Raw genomic sequence first — 22,950 nt, 5'->3', positions numbered from 1 at the left:
ATCAATAGCTCAGTCAAAACTGCTTGTCCTTGCGTTAGTCTGTAATGGATGATGACAGCGTGATCATAACAGAGCAGCTCATGACAGTTCAGTTAGTTCTTTCATCTTGTTACTGTTCACCACATCAGTACTGCATTTTCTGTATACCAAACTTGAGAATATTGAAACAGGCATGAGTTACATGGAAGCAACTGTATATTCCCATGGCTTTGGCTGAAGGGTCTTCGTGGTTTTCTTTCTTACTTTTTTTTTTTTTTCTTTTTAAAAATTTTATTTCTGCCTAATTGGATCCAACTGTCTCCGATAATTCAGTGCGTGATGTTGCCATTTTCTTGTCTGTACATATGGATATGAAGCGTCTGGTCAGGGCACATTTGCTCATCTGCTTTTTTGTTGTTGCTTGCTTCTAGAGAGGGAAGAGGCTGCTGTTGAAATTCCAGAAGGCAACACAACAGCAGGAGCTGATGTGGACAAGCGAGTTAAGCGACGGTTACTCATGGGTAAAAGTGCTTATCCAAAATAATTCTGCTGTTTGCTGAAACTTTTTACACTGAATATTTGTTCTTTTTTTTTTTTTAATTTGGCCAAATCAGTTCCGGGCTGAATTCTCTGTTCCTGGAGGTGTTAAAGGCCAGCATGGATAGGGCCCTGGGCACTATCTAGTAAATGGCAACCAGCCCACAGTAGGGGAGTTGAAACTGGCTGATCTTTAAGGTCCCTTCCAATTTGAGCCGTTCTGTGAGTTCTGCTCATAGTGGCACAGCACCCTTTAAGGACAGACTATTATTACATAAACCATAAGAAACTTTGTACGTTGTTTGTGATTGTCAGCAGGAAGATCAGGAACTTGCCCTCAAAGTACCATGAGTTTCCATGGTTCTACTTCACCATGGGAACACAGTGCAGTCACCTGTTTCTCTTCAGTTAAAAGTACACTTGTGCACGGAAGAAAACTGGCCCTAGTGATGAAAAATCCAGAGGCAGAACGTCAGCCTGTGGAGTCTCCATGAAAACCTGTACAAAGCTGAGGCAACGTATAGATTTGGCAGTTGCTTGTGTACAAGGGCTGCTCTGAAAGTATTGCCTCCTGTTCTGTGATGCTGGCCCTCAGTGTCAGAGATGGATATCAGTGATCTGGCAGTAGAGGTCAAACCCTCCCACCAATATCCCATCACATGTTGTTGTTGTGCAACAGATGGCAGCAGAGGGGCAGTCTGATGGAATGGCGTCTCAGATGGAAGTGAGGATGAAGCGAAGTTGTGTCACTGAATTCCTTCACGAGGGAAAAAATGGCACTCATTCATCAATGATTGTTTGATTGTTTCTGGAGACCAAAGTGTGGATGTGAGCAGAGTGAGGCTTTTGGAGTGAACTATAGGCTGAATGTGGTTGAACGTCAGTGTGCTTGGAACTGTGCCTCGTATCGCGTGATGTTTCTTACCATTATGATATCCCCGAGCAAACTTTAGTAGGCTTTTGTTTGTTTGTGTTGGCTAGAAACGTGTGCAGTTAATAATGGTGGCTGCGATCGTACGTGTAAAGATACATCGACCGGAGTTCACTGCAGCTGTCCTGTTGGATTCACGCTCCAGTTTGATGGGAAGACATGCAAAGGTTGGTTTTGTACTCATGGACGTGTATGTACTAACAACGTGCCATGAGGTACTCGTCTCCAAATGAAGGTAATGCAGTGTGTGGAGAAAGGCTGGTATTTGTAATGTGATCCTAGGAGGCACTGCAGCCAGGAGCGACGCGCAGTTGCCTTCTGAGAGCAGTGCAGAAATCCACACTGCTCTCCCCTCACCAGATGGCCTCATTGTAGACCTGTGAGGGTTGGGAGGAATAAAGCTCAGAGGTGTAGGTTTGTAGGTTCTTAGAGGCATATGGTCCCACTGTCTGCTATCCACATTCAACAGACTATTATAGAAATCCGTAAGTAAATATTAGAATGTAGTTCAGAGCAGCCTGAGTAGAATTATGCTGGTTCAAGCAGCTCTAAGGATAATTAGAGTACTGGCAAGGAGAAAAAGGGTGTTTGGTAATATATTGGAACATATTTTTCTTTAATTAAATGTTAAGATGATAATTAAATGTTCTGCTAGGCAAAAAATGATGGAATCCCCATGCCTGAGTCAATTAACATTAGCTAAAGGACTCATTTTAATGTTAGCATGGAAAAGACAAATCAGGAATTCCCTCGAGTCACATTTCTGCAGGGCTTAGGAGGAGGACAATTAGGAGGAGAGAATTTTGAAAGGGCTGAAACCTGCTGGAGAGCATTTAAGTTGAGTGTTTCCAAACAAAGCTTGGGGAAGTGGTCTTATGTGCATATATGTACTGAAACGTAGCTGACAGAAAAAAGATGAATGAAAACAGTAACACAGTCACGAGGCTGAGTGGGCCAGGTCATTCTTAAGAGCCAGACCTAACTTCAACATTTGTAATAGGTTGGTTAGATTTTGTTTCCAGGCTTCTCCCCATCAACTGAACGTGACTATTTTCTGGAGCTGACAGTGGGAGTATGTGGAATATATTCTGCTTACTCATGGTTTTTCTGTTTGCTTGTTTTTCTTACAGACATTGATGAGTGCCAATCCAATAACGGAGGCTGTGATCATTTCTGCAAAAACACTGTTGGCAGTTTTGATTGCAGCTGCAGAAAAGGGTTTAAATTATTAACAGATGAGAAGTCTTGTCAAGGTATGTATGCTGGAGAGAAGCAATAAAAGTAGGACAAATCAGCATGGTTTGGACATCTACTACAATGATGAAGTGATAATGGACTCCAGGATAATTTCCATTCCTCAGTTTTTGGTTGTTTTTAAATACATATTTTTTAATTTCTGAAGAAACTGTTAATACAGTTGGCTTGATACTATTGTAGGAGGTACTTTTAGTGGCATAATGAGATAGCATTGTGTTAAAAATATCCTTGTGAGGATAATTTTATTTTTTTCTCCCTACTATTAATGTTCTTAGTATAACTTACAGGGAGAAATAAGCCAGTATCTCTCCGTCCACGCATAATCACAGTATTGCTCAGGTTGGAAAAGACCTTAAAGATCATCAAATCCAACCACAACCTAACCGTACTACCTAACTCTAACAACCCTCTGCTAAATCATGTCCTTGAGCACCACATCCAAATGGTTTTCAAACACATCCAGGGGTGGTGACTCAATATACTGTCACAAGATCTTTAGGTGCCTTTGATTACAGAATCACAGAATCACCGAATCACCCGGGTTGGAAGGGACCCCAAGGATCATGTAGTTCCAACCCCCCTGCCTAGCAGGGCCACCAAACATACACATTCAGATCAGGTTGCCCAGGACCCCGTCCAACCTGGCCTTAAACACGTCCAAGGATGGGGCATCCACAACCTCCCTGGGCAGCCCGTTCCAGGGCCTAACCACTCTCCTTGTGAAGAACTTCCCCCTAACATCCAACCTAAATCTTCCCTCCTTCAACTTGGATCCATTTCCCCTAGTCCTGCTATTGTCAGCCCTTTTGAAGAGTTTACTCCCCTCCTGGGTGTAGGTTCCCTTCAGGTATTGATAGGCTGCAATGAGGTCACCCCGCAGCCTTCTCTTCTCCAGGCTGAACAAGCCCAACTCCCTCAGCCTGTCCTCATAGGGGAGGCGCTCCAGCCCCCTGATCATCTTAGTTGCCCTCCTCTGGACCCTTTCCAAAATCTCAATGTCTTTCTTGTACTGAGGGCTAATGTACTGAGGGCTAATCTACTGAGGGATTAATGTAAAAAACATTTAGTGCCCTAGAAAGTGATGGAGATGTTATCATATTGCCATTCAGTTTACTGAGGTCATGATTAGACATTTTTACTAACTATACAAAGAGGATGTTATGCAAAGTGGTTGTAATGCCAAGGAATGTTTTCACTGGAAAAAACAGATCTCAGCATCTTTTGGAAACCGACATTGAAATCTAAACGTGTGATATAGTGAATCCATGGAAAAAATAATAGAATCATAGAATGGTTTGGGTTGAATTGTTCCAGTCCTCTCTCTTCAGGTGTATCTCAGAGAACTCTGTGGTTGTCAGCAGCCTTAACTCGGGCACTGCGTATTAGTGCAGAATTAAGGATTTAGCCCCCACTTTCATCTCTGGGGAAACATGAGGACAATACTTTCTTTGGTAAATCTATTTCCACAGATTGTGTGCGGACTTTTCTTAAAAGGGTTTCTGCCAGCTTTTTTTTTTTTTTTTCTTCCCCATGGAGGAGAGGAGCAATTTATTTTAGAACGTAATTGTTAAAATGCAGCAACAGTTGTCATATTTGCCAAGAAAAAGCTTGTTTGGCAAAAGAAACTGTTCTCTTGAAAGTTGTTTCATGTTGCTGCATTATTTACTTGAAAAGAATTTGCTTAGTTTACATAATCCTGCACATCTTTCTGTCCAGCTTTATTAGCTCATAAGCTCTCCCTGCTCAGGCTGAATGGTACTGATGTGTCCCCTTAAAACTCACAGACATCGACGAATGCTCTTTTGAACGGACGTGCGACCATACATGCATCAATCATCCGGGCACGTTTGAGTGTACGTGTAACAAAGGATATGCTCTCTATGGCTTCACACACTGTGGAGGTGAGGTACAAAAACTTAATACACTGTATGCTGCCAGAGTGCACTTAGAGTTTGCATTTAGACCAAAGCTGTAATTTGACAGATGCTTCACATGCACAATTGTCATTGACTTCAGTGAATAGGCAGTTGGGTAGGACTTTAAGAACAGGGTTCTCTGGGTGATTTCAAGAATTACAGTTATGTGAGTTATCCTTGTGTGTGTCAAATCATTACATGATGCAGATTGGAGTTCTAGCTGATGTTAATTTACATCGGCCACGAACAATACTCCTAAATGTTCTGCTGTGTGAAAAGTTCAAGAACAGAGGAAGATGGAAGATGGAAGCTTAGCATGTGTAAAGCATTGATGTTTCTGTGGCAAATTTATAGAATTACCCCATGGAAGCAGGAGTAACTGAGCACTAAATAGAAATGAACCTATTTCATATAAACGTTTTAGGCAAGACCTTGCTGACTACTTACTTAATTCTGAGTAAGATCTGTTTATTTCTGAGGTGAAATGAGCACACTCATACTTGAAGTTCACAATTCAGGGGTCTCTTTATGTCTGATCTGTCCTAGCCTCTGCTTCTAAAAAGCCTGTGGAGAAGATTAAAGGGTTGCAGCATTGCTGTTTTATACTGGTAATCAGGGAATCTATCTGAGTAGATAGGGAGTAATGCTGTGTGTTCTAATTTGCAAAGGAAGTCTTTTCTCATAAACTCCTCTGCACTAATTCAAGTTCTTTTGAGCACCAATGGGGAAAAGGAACTGAAGTTTATCTCTTGGGTGTTAATTGCTCCTTCATGCCATATTCCTGTGCAGATGTTAATCCTTGTACCACACCAACTCCTCCATTTGCAGGCAATTACCAGCTGTTGTCAGTGCCGTTAAATGTACTGAGTTTGTACCTTATGACACATATGGAAAACATTAAGTTCTGGACATAATAGGATGTCAGTGTCTCAGACCCTACCTAGAAGTCGATCAAAACCAAAGATTTGAGCCAATTTTGTGGTATCATTGGAAGCAATACAGATTTCAGGTGTAGCCTTTTTTCATCGTTCCTTACCTGCTCATTAGTGTGCCTGCTATCCTCATTCTGACATGTAGCATGTGTTTACACTGAAACCAGCTCAGTTTGGTAATCTATTTCATAATGTTGTCTCCAAATGATTATTTATCTACAGGAGGAAACAAATAACTGGGGAAAACAGTGTCACGTACTCTGATTACCATTGAGAAAAGTAGAACTGAATATATTCAGTTGTGCAAACTTTCTGGGACTCTTTGGGACTGACTGGGAATTCCATGGTGACATCTTTGTAGTTTTATATACAATTGCCATAAAGATACTGGAGATGAGACGAGCAGACATCAGAGTGGATCTGAGAAGCAGAAACAGAACTTCGCATTTCCCTTTGTTGAAATTCATGAGATTCCTGTCAGCCCATTTCTCTAGCCAGTTGAGGTCCCTCTGAATAGTGGCACAACCATCTGGTGTATCAGCCACTCCTCCCAGTTTTGTATCATCTGCCAAGTCGCTGGGGGTGAACTCTTGTCCCATCATCCAGGTTTAATGAAGAGGATAAATAGCATTGACCCCTGGGGTACACTGCTGGTAACTGGCCTACAGATGGACTTTATGTCACTAATCTCAACCCTTCCAGCCCAGAAATGCAGTCAAAAGTCCAAAAGTCTTCCTGAAAGTAGTAAAGTAGTAAAGAAAGTAGTAAAGGAGGGAACTGCCAATCCGGTTCCAACAGAGCTCAGGATTACACAATGGGAGTAATTTTCTGCATCAGCAAACAGCAGCGCACCAAGAGCAGTACGTTGTGCTGTTGGTAATTCCTCTTTCTCTATTGGCAGTTACTGAACTGGGCAAGGCTCTGAAATTGGCTAGTTGGCCAGAAGGGATGGTGGTGATTATCCCCTTGATATTAAATAGAGTTCTGTGATTGACGTCTCTGAACGCTTAGTCAGTATTAGTATCAGTATTAGGATTGTCAGTATGAATCCTGTCTGTGTTATCTGTCTTTATTCCAAAACAGAAATATTAATTATAATTATTATTAAATATTATTAAACACAGAGCAACGAACAGTTGATTTGTTCTCCTTTTCATTAATTTGTTAACTTATTGCTGAGGCTGGATGTATCTTTTTCTAACGTGTGGTTTAAGAATCAACTCTCCCCAAACACTTGATTCATTTTGACATTCATTGAAAGATTTCCATGAAAACAAAACTGTTTCAAGATGGGTTTCCTAAGAGCTTTTCCAAACTCTACTAAGCAGTACTTTTTACACGTTTATCTGGTGGTCTTAGTATGCAGCAGAAGTTACTTCCTAAATCTAGTACTTCCTTTCCTCTACAGACATAAATGAATGCAGCATCAACAACGGTGGCTGCCAACAGCTGTGTGTGAACACACCAGGAGACTATGAATGCCTGTGCCACTCTAACTACAAATTACACTGGAATAAAAAGGATTGTGTTGGTAAGGTGCCTGGCAAATGCATTACTGCTCCTGATGTGTCTGAAGGCCACATGGTTGTAGTCAGATCTGAAATATTAGTCTGTCCAGTTAAGTGGTAGGAGTCTTTGTTTCCTGCATTCTGTTTTACTTTTTAATTAGGCATGATGGTACTGATGATGAAACGGGTAAAAACAAACAAACAAAGAAAAAAATCCCAAAAAAACAGGAGATACTTTGAGGGACTTTGATGTTCTTTCATATGCTTTTATCTATTTATTCCCTGTTGTTTCCCTGCATGAGAAAGTCTGCTGATGGATACTGTGGGATCTTTCAGTGATGTTTTCTCGCTTTCCTTTTCTGTCTAAACAGCCTATTAATTGCATGGGTGCTCTCTGGTACCAGCTGCATAAGAAGCTGCATGCCCTTTTCTTAGCAACGTGTGTATACATTCTACTTCTCCCATGAGTGTTTGTTTTATCCTGTTTAGAGATAAAGGAGTCCTTTCCTGATAACATGTCACCCAAGGTATTGCTGCACTGCATGAAGAGTGGCAGGAGTGATAGATGCTTCTTAAGCTGCTCTTCAGATGTTCGGATAGTTTCTGGTAAGTCCAAAAAACAACAACAAGGAAAAAAAACCAGCAACTAAGCACAAAAGCAAAAAAAAAAAACAAACCCAAGCATATGATTCTATAGATAGTGAAAGAGTAGCAAAACTCATGACTCTCATGGATGCCCCAAGAAACAGACAATCAAGAAGGACCTTTCCTCTTTTAGTACAGATAAAGGGCTGTATCCCAGCCAGTGTTCCAGGAAAGCCCCCCTTTCCCTGTCCTTTATAGCCACTCTACCCTCAGATTCCCTTCTCATGACAACCGTCTTTTGGAAACTGAAGAGGACAGGGCGGAATTCTCTGTGCTCCCTGGGCCATTCCTTAATTGGCCCTGAGAGCCACGGCTCAATGGCACGGAGGCATTCCAGCCCTGCGTGGGGTCTGAGCTCTGCCTGCACAGTCCTTCCAGCCTCAGGACACAGCACGCGGTCTTGGTTGGTGCTTTTGGGACAGATGATTCTTTCCTTCCTGAGTCTTTTTAATCGCTTAGGAAAAAACAAACTATTGTCAAGTATTTTGTGAATTACATGGTTGAAAAAGATGATGATGCAGATCAACAAATTAAGAATGCCTCTTATACGACAGCAGTCTTCAGTCTGTGCACAGAGCCTATGTCTTTACTGTCTGTATCATCTGTCTGTTAGGAACACAAGATGCCTACACTCTCACCTGTGGCAGCTCATCTCAACTTAAGAAAAAGCAGCAAAACACAAATGCATCCACTTGGCTGGGTAATTACTAGATTTACTGTTGTGTGATGTGACTGATTTCTTTCAGTAGATGACAGTGAAATAGGGGCGTTCTGTTGGTTTTCTTTCTATTTTCGTGCTCCATTTTGCTCCCTCTGTTTTCTTTCCTCGACTTTCTGACTGCAGATCACGATTGCAGTTGAGAGTTCCCCTTCTACTGCTTTGTCAGCATCACCCAATCTAAGATTTAAGAATAAGGAAAGAGAAATGGACCAGCAGTGAAATGAACTGTGAGGCCAGCAGTACTGTGGCTCTTTTCAGATAAAATAAAGGCATTGGCAACTTACAGATTCTAGTTTGAGTTATTGGACAGTGGAGTTTAGAAAGCATCTGAAGTTAAACAGATAAAGTGCTGCTTTGTATAAGCGTAAACCACTTTCTGAACTGGTTTTGTTTGAAGTATCTCTTTTTATTTCAGCCAACATTTATTTGATTTTGCCCAGAAGCAGTTCTTGATTTGATCTCGTTCTGTCTCTTTTATTTTAAGTGAAATCTATCACACTTTGTTCCAATTCCAGTTGAGAACCAGCTTCACAGCAATAGGAAGCTGCCATCTCTTTAGATCCTCTGTGATGACCACTTTTCCCTTTATGTCAGTATATTTTTGATAACATCATTGTGATGTGATATTAGGCTTTTCCAAACTTTCCATTCCCTTTCTAAAATAACATGTAATTGTTTCTTTCTGAAGATATTTCAACCATCAAGATAAGTGTAACCTTTAAATTAAATGAAGGAAAATGTAGTTTGAAAAAGACTGAGATGTTTCAAGAAGGTCTGGAGCAGATGATACCAGGTATGAATATAAACGTGCAGGTAAGCAGGTGAGAGTCATATCTGTGGGGTTATTAAATGTTTCCTTGATAGGAAGCACAGAGAGGGCTGCAAAGTTTCCATTTCTTACTAACCTCATAAATCATACTCCCTCCCAGCCAAGATTCTCGCAGTAGGTGTTTCAGGTGAGAGGACTTTCCTCTGATAACCTTTGTTTGCAAGGAGAGTCCTTCTTTTTTGTTTGTGTCACTGTCAGTAAGTTCCCAGTAAAATCAGCCATACTTCTTTTATGTCCTTTCCTTCCTTTCCATCCTTTCTTTCTCTTCTTTCCTTTATTGCCTACTCCTTCCTCTCTGATGCCTCAGTGAAGATGCTCCAGGCCTCTTCGCTGATTTCACTGCTAAAAGTTTATTCCTCTTTTCTTTTCCTCTTATACTTTAGCAGCCCCAGATGGACATAGTGAGGTCAGCTCTTTGTTCCAAGACAGGACGTACAAAGTCAGCAGGAAATTAGGATACTTAGGGGAAAAAAAAAAAAAAGATAAAGTTACTTAGTAATATGGTGAATTGGCATGTCAATTTGTTTGTCCTTAGAAGAGTAACAGTGATGAACTATGCTAGGTACTCAGTGAAGAGTACTTATTCCTGAACCAGAGCTTATTCTGAATGTTTTCTTTAACTAAATCTTGTTTCCCTCTTTGAGGAATTGAAAATGATCTCCAAGTGTCCTGTGAATGTAGCCACCACTTAATTTAAACACCATTATAAGCTAATGCATTTTTCACATGCTTTGTGTGAGTGCAGAATCGTTTCCCTCCAGCAGCCTGCCTGGTGCAGGCAGAGTTACAGTTTTAAGATGTTTTGTGTGGCATAAAGGGAATTCACTGGAACCTGCTTAGCAAAATCCATGGGAAGCGGGCTGAGTGCTGCAGCCAACCTCTGATCCTAGCAGTGAATCATGCATGCCTCAAAGCCAAGGCAGCTCTAGGGGCTCCACCTCAAAGTACATCCATAGGTGCACTGCAGTCACGATTCTGCATGAGGGTACACCCAGTGAGAAACTGGAGAAGATGTTTGTTTTCTGTCACGTGGAGTGAGTCCTTTGCTCCCCTTGAAGTTCTGGTGATTAAATATGCACCAAAGACTAGCAAGTATCTAATAACATAGCTGGCCAAGCTTTTGCTTCCTTTAATTTTGTTCATACAGAGAGACATAACTCAGTAATGGAGAGCTTCCACTATGTAAACCTAACATGCAGCTCTGGCAAGAAAGTCCATGGAGCCCTCAGTAGACTACCAGCAACCAGAGAGATTTTTATCACTGCGGACTTTGAGCTTGAAACGAACCAAAAGGAGGTGACAGGTTGGTTGGAAAATAATCCAAGGTGCGATTTGAAGCTTCTTACGGTTTGCTTCTTAACTTCTGTATTTTTCACTTCTATCTTTATGCAAAATGATAATAAAAAGTATCTCCTGTTTTTAAAATTAATTTTCATGCTTCAAAAAGAGCTGAGAGATGAGGATGGTTTCTAAGATCAAAGAGCTGCCCATGGATTAAAGTCTTCCGGTCTGTTTAATTTTCTTGAAGCCCACTGGTTTTGGCCATTCTTCAGGTTTCACCCTTGGTACTTTTCAGATACGTGCGATGTGCGCTGTGCTCGGAAAAAGACAGAGAAGAGGTTCCGAAAAACCATTCGAACCTTACGGAAGACAGTCAACAGGGACCAGTTCCGCGTCCGTGTCTCTGGCATGGACCACGAAGTGGCCAGGAAGTCTCTCAAGCTGTCAGAGCCACAGCAGTCATGTGGTGTGGGACAGATGCATGTGGGTAGCAGATGTGGTAAGTGAGTGTAAATTAGGAACGAACTATCGTGAGGTTTTGCTCAGGTCTGGCAAGTATGGAGGCATCATAGGATGCTTCTCCAGGAGGCAGGAGGGCTGTGTGGGGTGTAGTAGGGCGTACTGTTTGTGCTACTGATACGTGTGCCTATGTGTTTATTGCTGGCAGTTGCTGTAGTACAATGGGATAAGTGCTCAGCACAGTGTACTTTGTTGTGAGTGCTGCAAAACCTACGGTAAACTCAAAGGTAGAAAACCTGAGGACTTAAAGGCAGGCACCGTTGCCTGGGGATCACCAGTGTTACTTATAGAACACTGCATTTGCCATCCATAGCTCTGTGTTTCTGAACTTGTGAACATTTTATATCTTGCTGACCATTTTCTCTTTGCTGGTTAAGCTCTGATTCTCAGAGAATCTTCATGTCAGAGTTATAATTGCACAGAGAAAAGGGGTTTTCTGGGCCAGAACTGAGAAAAAAAATCTCAATTATCATGACACTAAAGGGCACTGCCATAGCGAAACCCACAATAAATACTTCCAAAGCACAAAAGTTAAGGAGAAGGGTCAGATGTTGTCTTAACAGGGGTCTAACAGCCATGACGGTTAGCTGAGGCTGCATAGGGTGTGTAGCATGTAAGTGGTTTTGTGAATCAGCAAGCCTTTAAAACGCTTGTCAGACTGAATTAGTACATCTTCCAGCAGCATCCCACTCAGGCTTAGGATAGATTTTCCCATCTAGTTTTGCTAACTCTGGAAAAACTTGAATGCAAATAGCAGAAAAATGCTTTTTTGTTGTTTAAAACATCTGTTTAGGGGAATTAGTTGGGAATTCTATCAGAAAGAGCTGTGCATTATGATATAATTTTTTGTAGCATTATTATAAACCTGGAAAACTTTGGAGCCTTCATCATGTTGAGGTTAGGTGGATTTTTTAAAGCTGCTGTGTCTGATGCTTGCAGGAGTGGTTTGAAAATGTCTCTGCCTCAATCTGTTGTATGGAGTACAATGCTTTCAAGCACATCTATGACTTAATCTGGAAAAAAATCAGCAATGAGTAAACTAAAAACACTGCAGGTAGATGCACCCAGATGAAGACATTCTCTTTGCATTTGTCCTCAACTAATGTGAGTTACAATTAGGAAGTGGAATAACAGGGAAACAATTATTTTTAGGTAGCCATAGAGCCAATTTATTTTCTTATTACTAATGAGCTCCTTACATGGCACTTCTGTGCTAGTTCAGAGAGCAAGGGACCTTCAGGAGAAGGTCAGTGTATGTAACAAAAGCAGCCAGAGACACTGAGCATATGAAGACAAGTGTTTTGAAGAGGAACTTGTAAAGGTCCAGACTCTTCTTTTGCTGAAATGGTGCCATGGTTCACCCTGCACATCTTGGCAGGGTTTGATGGGAGCACTGAATCCTGTAAGATATGATTCCCCGAGGGCCTTATGCCTGAAAAGGTGCGATTGCCAAATGGATCTCTTTTTTTCTTTAGCTGAGTGATTCAGAGTACGTCCTTGTGCAGATCTGCTGTGATCAAATAGGGCGGAGCCTCCACAACGCCTTTTACTTGAATAGATGCTAACATCTCTCTTCTCCGCTTTAATGTTCTCCACCTATTTACTCTAAGCTTACAGAAACCTGGTACTTTGAAACCTCTCCTCGTCTTTTGTCACATTGCTGGAAGCTAAACTGAAAGTTTGCTGGTTGCTGAGGGAACCTAAGAGTACATGCAGAGGCAGTGCTATTACGTATGCCTCATTTCCTTAGAAAAACCAATTGTGTTGGTAAAGCAATGCTGGGCGACTGCTGCTGCTGTCTGACTGTTGGTCAGAAGGAGCTGAGAAATAGAGTGGGGAGGAGGGAAAGAAACGAGCTCATGGGTGTGTGTGAGAGCAGGATTTTTTTCCTTTTGTTTTGATCTGACTGTTCTGCAGAGCTGCTGAGAGCTACTGGGAAGGTGGTAGCCCTTTGTATCCAAGCATGGTAATGATTCTGGTGTGAAAGTGACTCTATAGCAAGAGATACTGGGTCAGCAGATGAACCCAGGGCCACTGGGGCGTGTGTTCTCAGGACGGGCAGTGAACTTTGGCAAAAGGATTTTGCTCAGTCTGACCAGAGAGGCAGAAAGCAGTGGTGGAAAAAAAATATGGCTAGGGACTAACAAGTCTTCTGTGATCCAGATAGTGAGTGGAGTGCAGTTCACTGTTTTTCAATTACGTGTTTTAAAACAAGATATTTGGAATCTGTAAATACAGCTTTATTGAATCAGTCTTGTTCTGGCCCTCTTTCTGCAGTAGATATCTACTGACACAGCACTGTCTGTAACACTGAATCTGAGCAGTGTAAGAGGGATACCTGCCCAGTGCCTGCTCCGACCCACTTGTCTCAGGTAACTGGGGCTGCATTTGCTTTGCACTTCAGCTGAAGTGATGCTTTTCCTGGTTTTCCTGCTCTAAGTCCTGCTGACATAGTGGGACATGCTGCAGAACAGAAGATCTAGAAAGGCACCAGGAACAGATTAGATGCAATCATCCTTAATGGGCTGAGTGGTTACACATTTGTCTGCTGTTCTTTTAACAGCTGTTGATATTAAAAGAGAATTCACAGTGGATTCCAAGGAGTGATGTATTTCATTTCAAGTTTGCTGTTCAGCATCAAGTCCTGCTCAGGCTCTTCTGACGCCTTTGTGGCCCAGATGTTGTAGTTTCCTACCTTGTGTGCAAGCTCTGTGCCAATGAGGAAGCGTATTTAGTATTGGCTCATTAATTCTGTGAAATCCTGAGAATGACCTACATGGAGCAGCCCACTGTAGGTTTCTATTAATGTGTATCACGGGAAATGGAACCTGAATCAACCTTCCCAGAGAATTCTGGATTCTCATGGCAGAGTGTGTGTCTTTCCACACTGCAGTAAATCTTATCATAAAAGAACTTGCTTGTTTAATTGGTGGTGCTTCAATACTGGGCCATCTGAGGATGCTGGAAGTGCTGTGTGCTGCTTTGAGAGCAGATTTGTCTTGGAAGGGAATGCGGTTTTCATTCACCAATCAGGCTACACGTAGTTATTCTTCAGTATGAGCTAGAGTTGAAACAGGTGGCCAAAGACCAATTCTTCAAATACTGACAATTCCTTGTCATGATCTGATTAACAGTGACATCCATACAGAAAGAGAAGAAAAAGATCGCTACTGTGGACCTTTTACCTGCAGGTGTTTTCCACTGAGGGAGAAGCAACAAGCAATTCATCTGTTCTTTCCATCACTTAAAGTGCTGTCATATGTTGATTGCGCCCCATGGAGCTGAAAGTACAACTTTCTGTGTTTAGTATTTTTTGTGTTCCCTGTTCATTGCAGGGCAGTTGGATTAGATGGCCTTTGAGGGTCCCTTCCAACTCTAAGGATTCTGTGATACCTGTGCTAGATACATGAGTGTTTTAACAAATGAAGGGAGGCAAATAAAAGTAATGTTCCCTGAACTTGCTGAGTAGAAGGATATGTCAGCACAACATTGCTGCAGTTACAAATGGATTAATCCAAAGAGCTGCCACTTAAGGGAACAGCAAGCATGAGAACAGCAGTGGCATAGGTATTGCTCTGATATAAACACTGGGCAGCTTTATCTTGTGTGGGAGATGCTGGTGCCTTTCTCTGCTCAGCATCCAGCAGTTTTGTCCCCTTAATTTAGAGGATGCAGACAAAATGTTAACAAAATAGTCTTAAAGCTTAAATGTGGTAAGATGCTGACGCCATGGAAGTACAATGAAAGATACAGAAAGAGGAAAGTGCTGACTGCCGTTGCAGTTGCTGCAATTGGTAGTTGTATTTCCACACAATGGAGGACTGAATTGCATTTATTTTTTATATTTTTGTAAAACTGACAAGAAAAAAATACGTGATTAAATGTCAGACTGCCTTTTGCATGTTAGCCTGCTTGCAACCATAGGTTTAAGACACAAATCCTTAAGACATAACTGTCTCATGCGCCTTAAGTGTGTGAACTGCTACAATGCAATAACATAAAGGATGAGGTTTCAGAATTGATTTGTGCCCGTTGTCAGTAATTATCCTTATAAAGTCAAGGCGTGATTCTTAAGAAAATAGGAAAATGGTGGATCATGACCTCCTTTATAAGGTTCAGCTTCTTATCCACTGAAATACTACAGCGTTTGTCTAGAGGAGCAAACACTCAAAGGCCAATGATCTGAAAAGGGAAGAAGAGCCTCTAAGTGTCTTTGTAACCCTTAATCCCGCTTCACTGTGCCCCCTCTTCTTTTCTTTTCTTGTTTTTGCATCAGAAAAGCTTTCACTCTTTTTTTTTTTTTTTTTTTTTTTTTTTTTTATTTTCCCCCCTTAAAACAGCTGCATGAGATTCAAGACCAGTTTTTTAATGGGCATTGAAGGCCAACAAAGACAGTGGCTGCAGAAATGAAGTCTACTAGAGGCAATTGGTTCTTTTGTTCGTTTGGAGAAAAACAATCCGGTTTCTGAAAAAAGAGCAAAGCCAGCAAGGGGGATTCTGATTTATGCCATTATTTGCACATCCTCAGATCTTGTTTTGAGTGGGTATTTCCCATGTGTCAGGAGGGAGAGGCGCTGTGCAGGAGTTCTGTGAAACTCCTAGATTTGGTAGAAACTCCCAGAGGTTCATAGGCAGTTTTAATTTCATTGAAACGAATGCTGTGACAGGAGAAGTTTGAACTCAGTTTTATTTTGTTTTTCAGGGAGGCTTCATTTGTGCCAACCTAACTTCACAGTCCTGCAGGTTTCTGTGGGATGATATCTGTGGTAGTGATGCATTGTTCCCACAATTAACAATACTGTAATTGAACCTATTGACACCATGTCTGTCTGTTATGCTGAACTGAGTCCTGGTGAGTGCAGTGAGTCTCTAAACACGCTTTCCTCATTAGCCTTGCTCAGTGCTCCAGTGGCATGAGGTGCCTGGACTGGGTCTCCTCTTGGGGGGAGGAACCAGGAGCAGTTTGCAGGGAACGCATCTGTGGCTCAGATTGTCTGGGGAGCTGTACTGCTTAGGAAAGCTTGGGTTGAGGTAGTAGTGCAAAAAAAAACCCAATGTATTTCTTAGACTATAAATTACAAAAAAGTGTGGGGTATCCTAGTAGGCCTCTCCATCCAGATCTGAGCTCCCTAATCCCAGAAGCCACATCACAAATGCTAACTAATAAACCAATGATCTTTGTTGTGAAAGCAGCCAGCGTTCCCATCACCCACCCTGTCTTAGAAGGCAGCTTCATGTGCTAGGGCCCTGACAGCAAGTAATTGCTGAGCAGGGGGTGGCCAGCACCTCCTTCCTGGGGTGATGTTATCATACAAACCAGAGCTCCATGGACAAGCCAATTGCTTGTCCAGAGGGACTGACTCTTCTGCTAGCCTGGCTTGTCTGCCAGCAAGCTGCTCCTGCCTCAACATGGATTCTTATTTTTCAGTAGCAATTCCTGATCTACTACTTCAGTAGTTTTGCTGCTTGGCCTTGTGATTTAGTGTTGAAGCCACAAATGCAAAATGTTAGTGAACTGATATTTTTTATTGTTGCTAGTGAGCTGGAGTGTGGGAACGTACTATGATGAGGAATGAGAAAGCTGTTTGATGCCCTAATGGAACTCACAAGGATGAGGAAGCACAAATAACTTGTGACTCTTGCCACAATCCTCAGAATCCTGGGAACCAAAAATTATCTGGAACTTGCAGTGTGTCCCAGTGTGGTGGAAAGGCACAGAAACAGACCCTTTGATGCTTCTGCCCCTTTTTCCCCTTGCTCTCAAAGTTCAGTGCCTGTAGGGGTGTTCAGGGTCTCACTGACATCCAAGGAGAACCTTTAGGTCTTACTTACTCAAATGCAAATTGCCTGTAGAACGAAAGAGCTTTTGTGGGGAAGGAGGTTTTCACTGATCTTTGCATTGTCTCTTGGTTCCTGAAGCCAGTAGCTGTATCTCAAAATCACCTTTAGTAACCTTGATTGCATCTCCTCATCACAGAATTGTAATTGTCTTTCCTTACCTTACTGGGATTGTTGCAGTGGAAGCCTTACTTCATCCGTTTTTTTTGTTAAGTTGCACAAGGAGTGATGAGTGTTCTGTAGGAATGTTTATAAAATGAAGAAAAGCTTGGGAGTGCATGAATGTGTGTACTTATGAGAGCAGAAGTAATGTGTGGTGGAAAAAGTTACAGACTCCTTCTGCACTAGCTTTCGTTGATAAGCAGTGGAGCATTACTTAATTCTGCTGTATTTTATTATCAAATGAAGGAAAAACACTCACGACTCCACTCTATTTATCAGCAATAAGCAAAATTCTTCATCACTGATCATGACCGGTGGTTAATGCCCTGCTTGTTGTTAGTCATATATCCTGAAATGAAGCCAAGGCCAATTTAACTTCCTAACAAAACAGCTATTCACTGAGTGATTTATTGGAGCTATAAACTAAAACTAACAGTTTGTTGTTGTAACAGGTCTTTTAAAGGACAGAATTTTTCAGCATGGCTGAACAACTGCAACACTATTTTGTACCTTCCAGAACAGGGTGTTATTAGATACTGGAACTGAAATCAGTTCTTTTGTGAAAAGTTTCAAGCACAGATTTTGTTAATGTCTGTAAGTATTCATGGGTTTATTGGATAATATCGTACTGTGTTCAAGTAAAATCAGTCCGGTTGATGTTATCTAAGCATTATACAGAACACAATTATCCTGTGCACAGGTGATCATTATCCAAGAATCACTGCTGGCAAGAATATTTCTGCTTTAAAAGTCATATCTAATGCTTAATGAATTTGCATAATTCCTGATTGCACTTGAGCTTTTAGGACAATTTAGTAACCTCAGCAGTTATGAAGTATAAGAATTTACTAGTTACTAACATGGAAATACTTTTAGAAATCTGGAAGTACATTTTTGATGTCTTAATTTCAGTATGTATTTTTTTCTTTTGGCAAGGGTCTGAGAGTTCTTTAGAAAGAAGAGTTAATCTCTATGTTATTGCTCTTGTACAGATTATCAGAAAGCAGTGAGTGGACAGGCTTAGCACCCAGCGTAGCCTTGCAGCAAAGTGTGAAGGCTGCTCCAGTCCACCAGAGCTCATCAGCACCACAGGTTATCAGTGTTCATGTCAGATATGCAGGGTACAGTGTATGTATTGAGTTCTTCCTGTCATTCACATTCAGTTCTGAAACCTTGGTCCTTGCTGTTGAAGAGGAAAGCAGTTGCACAGTGGAGTTTTAGGTCCTGTGTAGGCGCATTGCTTACCTCTGTTATAATGTGTGAGTTGAAACTCCTGTGTGCTTCTTTCTCTAGATCAATGCTCTCCAGGTGAATATTCCCCTGATGGCTTCAAGCCCTGTTTGCCGTGCCCCGTTGGAACATACCAGCCTGAAGCTGGGCGAGTGTCCTGCTTCCCCTGCGGAGGGGGTCTGACGACGAGACACAGCGGTACATCCTTGTTTCAGGACTGCGAGACCAAAGGTAAGACCAAGAGTTGGTGAACTCTACTGCTCTGATGGAAAATCTATGCTGCTGCTGCTACATGCAGGGTGTTTCAGGAAGGGTTGCTCTTCCAAAGAGTTGGTGGGCCTGGTCGGTCTGCAGGGAAGCTCAGTAAAGCCTCAATCATTTTTACAACTGACTTTTACACAAGACTTGAGGAGAGACTGAGAGATGCTTGGAAATTGGTTAATGAAATGGCTGATGTGAGAAGAGTTTTGTATAAAAGAAGAGTAAGAAGATTCCCAGGAGAAAATTTGGACCAGTATACTGTATTGAGGTTTTGGGTTTAAGTAGTGACTTCAAAATGTGAAGGATGGAGCTGCAGTTCTAAAGTGTAAATAAGAAAATAATTTTTCATGTTAATAATGGCTAAAAAGCAACTACAAAGCTGTTACTCATTCTAACTATGCAGTACTTCAAACGGTCCTCTAAACTTGAGTGCTATGGAGCTGCCATGCGATCTGCTCCCAAGGTTTTCCTCCAGGAGTGGAAATCAAGGGGGCGATCAGACCTTTAAAAATGAAGAAATTTCTTGTGTTTTATTTATATAAAAAGTAGAAACCTGAGAGCTTTGAAGCTGTCTTTGAAAATGTTGATGAAAAATATGTACCCGTGGAAAAGATGAAATGTTAATAACTCAGTGTCTTAAAGCACGGATAAAAGAACATTACTTACATCAAGATCACCAAGAAAAAGTGTTAATAGCAAATCTATTGTAACTGAATAGAAATAAGGGCTGGATATCTGGTCCTGATGCAGACATTTAGTGGTGGTTTGAATAAAGAAATCTCTTGTGTCAAAGACATGTTTACTGCTGAAAACTGCAATGTAGTAGATGTATCTTGAGTAGTGTTGAAGAATTACTGATAGTAAAGAGATAGTTCACTGATTTCTCCAGTGAACTGATTTCTACAATGAAGGGTCATTAAATATTGTTTTGTATTTGATTTTGCAAAGTTACAGTGCTAAAAAAAAACCCTGAAAACTCTGGACAAAGATGGGAGGACTTGATTTTAGTTCTATTTAACACAAACAAGAACAGGTCTGTAAACAAGGCCCGGTTTTCAATTTAGAGTATTCAAGGAATTTTTTGTATCAACTAGAATGAAGAGCTCATGGTTTTGCATGTGGCCACATGAGATGTGGAATTGCAGAGGTAAAAACTGTTTGGAACTTGTATTTGAAGTGTTTTGAATTATGGAGTGGCAGTAGATCATGTAGGGGAGGACTCCAAACTGAGCTGCTGGAATAAAAAACTCAACAAGGGTAGTTATATGGTAGTAAGCAGATCCTGAAAGGAACGGGGGGGGGGAGAAAAATGAGAGCCTGTGCAGCACAGAAAGCTACATTTTAAAGGCAACGTAATAAATTATTCAGAAGTTAAGCTGAGCTGAGAGAAGTAAACTTGTCAAATGATGCAGAAGGAATAGGAAAAGATTTGTTTGTAGTCTTATGAATGAAAAGAAACAAGATGGGGATGGAGTTGAGAGTGAAGATAATATATGGCTTGTGCTCTTGACTTGTCAATCATGCTGCCTATTTAAATACTCCCCAGTTCAGTGTTCACCTGGCCATTTCTACAATACAACAACTCATCGCTGTATTCGCTGCATGGTTGGGACGTACCAGCCTGAGTTTGGACAGAATTACTGTATTTCTTGCCCTGGAAACACCACGACAGATTATGACGGATCCACAAACATAACACAGTGCAAAAGTAAGTATAGCAAGATAGGTTTTCATCATCTGTCACAAATGAAAGGACTGGGCCATCAATATTCAGAGTGGCCTTAAGGGCAAAATATAGCTTTGCTTCAGGGAGCTTGGAGAGAAGGCAGAGGTGTTGGTCTTTTTTTGCTGCCTGCTTGCATCTCATCCCACATGACTTACTAAGGCTCATGTGAGACCTTTTCTGCAGACTGGTTTCATCATTCCTGAGAAGGTGAGTGATGGTTGTGTCTTGCCAGTTGGTGTTGGGTCACCCTGGGTCATGCTGTTAAATCTTCTCTCCCAATACACAGCAGAACAAGTTTGTGTTCTTGGCATCTTGATTTATTTCCTTTCTATTAAAAGGAATAGAAGTTGGCTCACTAAACTTAAGTTAGTAAGAATTTCTTCTTAATAGCAATCTTTGAAAGAGGCGATTACAAAAAGCCACTCTTCTAGATTATGGGAGCTGTAGTGTGGGAAGCTGAGGGCAAATTGAGGGCAAATACAAAGCAGAGAGCAACTCTCCGAAGAATCTCAGAGATGCGTATATATACAAGTATGTGTATGTGTATATTTGGGGAAAGGGCCTGCTGTACTCCCTGTTGGTATCACTGCAGACGTGGTGCCTCAGCAGAGCACAGCAGGCTCCTGTTGGACTTCAGCTGATGCTTCTGTGAAGGTGTCCTGTCTGGACAAGCAGGTGGAGCATCCTTGCTTGACCATTGCTATGTCCTTTTAAAAGTGCCTTTTTTCTTGACTGTGGCCTGGTTAGTAGCACCTGCTATATTAATAGAGGATAATCTATATTTTGCAACAGGCTGCACAGGGAGGTGGTGGAGCCACTATTCTTTGAGGTGTTCAAAGAAAAGAGTAGATGTGGCAGTGAGAGACATTCTTTAGTGGACATGGTGGTGGTGGGTTGATGGTTGGGCTAGATGATCTTACTGATCTTTTCCAACCTTAATGATTCTATGATTCTATAATTTCTTAACATCGATTAAACCATAAAGGCAGAAGTGAAGCTTGTTGAAAGAAACTGCATCAGATATAGACAGAAAAGTTTGTGTGCTGTCAATCATTTACTGCCTCTGAAAGTGTCTGCATGAAGAGCTGAAGGATGCCCTCACTTTATCTGGTCATATATGCTGTTTTTTGGGTTTTTTTTTTCAGATAGGCAGTGTGGAGGTGAACTGGGAGATTACACTGGGTATATTGAATCACCCAATTATCCTGGGGACTATCCTGCAAACACTGAATGCACTTGGAACATTAACCCACCGCCAAAACGCCGCATTCTGATTGTGGTTCCAGAAATATTTCTGCCAATAGAAGATGAGTGTGGGGACTACCTGGTGATGCGAAAAAGCTGTAAGTCTGAAATGGATGTTGAGGCACATGGTACCTATCTCAGTGTGCAACACAGGCTTCTCATGTGCATTGCTGTTGGCAAAAATTAAATGTAGTGCAACTGTCCTGTACTTAGGAGTGGAGATCTCTTTAAATAGCAGTTGGGAAATTCTATTTGGCAGTGCTGCTCAGGAGAAATGGGAGAAATATTCTTGAGAAGGGGTAGATGGTTCAAGCCAACTAGTCATGGATCGTGCAAAGCAGTTTTAGCCTGGGATAGGAAGAGGGGATGCTTGCTGGTCCCTACAGTGCTTGATTTGTGCGTAAATAACTTCAGTTTCTAGAATGAGCACATCCTTCAAGCAGTAGGCCGTTTTTGTGCTTTTTTTTTAGAGAAAGAAAAAATATTCCTGGACTAAGAAGCTAGTCATTAGTGACTTGCCGTCCCTTCTTTCCCCAGAGAAGCTGTGGAGGTGTTCATGGCCAGGTTGGATGAGGTCCTGAGCATCCTGATCTAGTTGGTGGCAACTCTGTCCACAACAGGGGGTTGGAACTGAGTGGGCTTTTAGATTCCCTCCAACCCAAGCCGTGCTATGATTCGATGATCCACTAATGGCCTGCCACAATATGAGGAAGGTTGTTTGTTTTGTTTTTTGTTTATTTTATTTGTTTGTTTTAGCAGTGGCATGCATTTCTTGTCATGGTAATTTAATTTAATTTGTATACACCTACTGGCATAAGGCATTGTCAGGTAACTGCCTATTGTGTTGTTATTGTTTTGTTGTTTTTTTCTGAAAGCTTCTTCCAACTCAGTGACCACGTATGAAACCTGTCAGACCTACGAACGCCCAATAGCTTTCACTTCTAGGTCTAAGAAGCTGTGGATCCAGTTCAAGTCAAATGAAGGGAACAGTGCCAAAGGATTCCAAGTTCCTTATGTAACATATGATGGTAAGAGGATGTGAACAGCTGAATGTGTGTGGAGCGGTGCAGCTGCAGCAGTGCAGAACTCCTTGTGGGCTCCTTGACCTCACTAAGAGGCAGGGTAACCCAGTGCTTTCAGCAGTGTCACTGTTAGAGCGCTTCCAGTAGCTTTTTTATTTTTCAGCTGAGTTAAGGATCGCTGCATTGCATTACAGTCTTAAGTGCAATCATATTTCCAGCCTCTCACAAACCTAACCAAACAGCTGATATTCTGGGCTCTGACTTGCAAAGGCAAAATGCAGAGCTTAGAGCCAGCATCCAGATTTTACATATATTTATGCCTTCCCAGCTCTGGATTACTTTGGGTGGCAGATTGCTCCCAGTTAAGAATTGGGCAGAGCCCAAAATACCTCTGTGATTGATTGTATTGCT

General features: G+C 41.7%; 1 protein-coding gene across 1 annotated transcript in view; it reads left to right on the top strand.

The window, feature by feature from the left end:
- SCUBE2 (signal peptide, CUB domain and EGF like domain containing 2) overlaps positions 1-22,950 on the top strand; it is a 41,246-nt gene that overhangs the window by 11,753 nt on the left and 6,543 nt on the right. Inside the window, exons 8-21 of the mRNA XM_042881841.1 lie at positions 411-500; positions 1,498-1,614; positions 2,578-2,700; positions 4,489-4,605; positions 6,961-7,083; positions 7,550-7,666; positions 8,319-8,405; positions 9,115-9,219; positions 10,403-10,558; positions 10,832-11,035; positions 18,349-18,516; positions 20,093-20,254; positions 21,418-21,615; positions 22,393-22,545. Coding sequence (XP_042737775.1) covers positions 411-500; positions 1,498-1,614; positions 2,578-2,700; positions 4,489-4,605; positions 6,961-7,083; positions 7,550-7,666; positions 8,319-8,405; positions 9,115-9,219; positions 10,403-10,558; positions 10,832-11,035; positions 18,349-18,516; positions 20,093-20,254; positions 21,418-21,615; positions 22,393-22,545 — 1,920 coding nt within the window. The remainder of the gene's footprint in view (positions 1-410; positions 501-1,497; positions 1,615-2,577; positions 2,701-4,488; positions 4,606-6,960; positions 7,084-7,549; positions 7,667-8,318; positions 8,406-9,114; positions 9,220-10,402; positions 10,559-10,831; positions 11,036-18,348; positions 18,517-20,092; positions 20,255-21,417; positions 21,616-22,392; positions 22,546-22,950) is intronic.

This window comes from Lagopus leucura, unplaced genomic scaffold (assembly GCF_019238085.1).
Source record: "Lagopus leucura isolate 7727_CA_CO unplaced genomic scaffold, USGS_WTPT01 Super-Scaffold_100033, whole genome shotgun sequence".
Lineage (NCBI taxonomy): Eukaryota > Metazoa > Chordata > Aves > Galliformes > Phasianidae > Lagopus > Lagopus leucura.
Note: the sequence above shows the minus strand (reverse complement) of the source record. Positions and strands in the feature narration are given on the sequence as shown.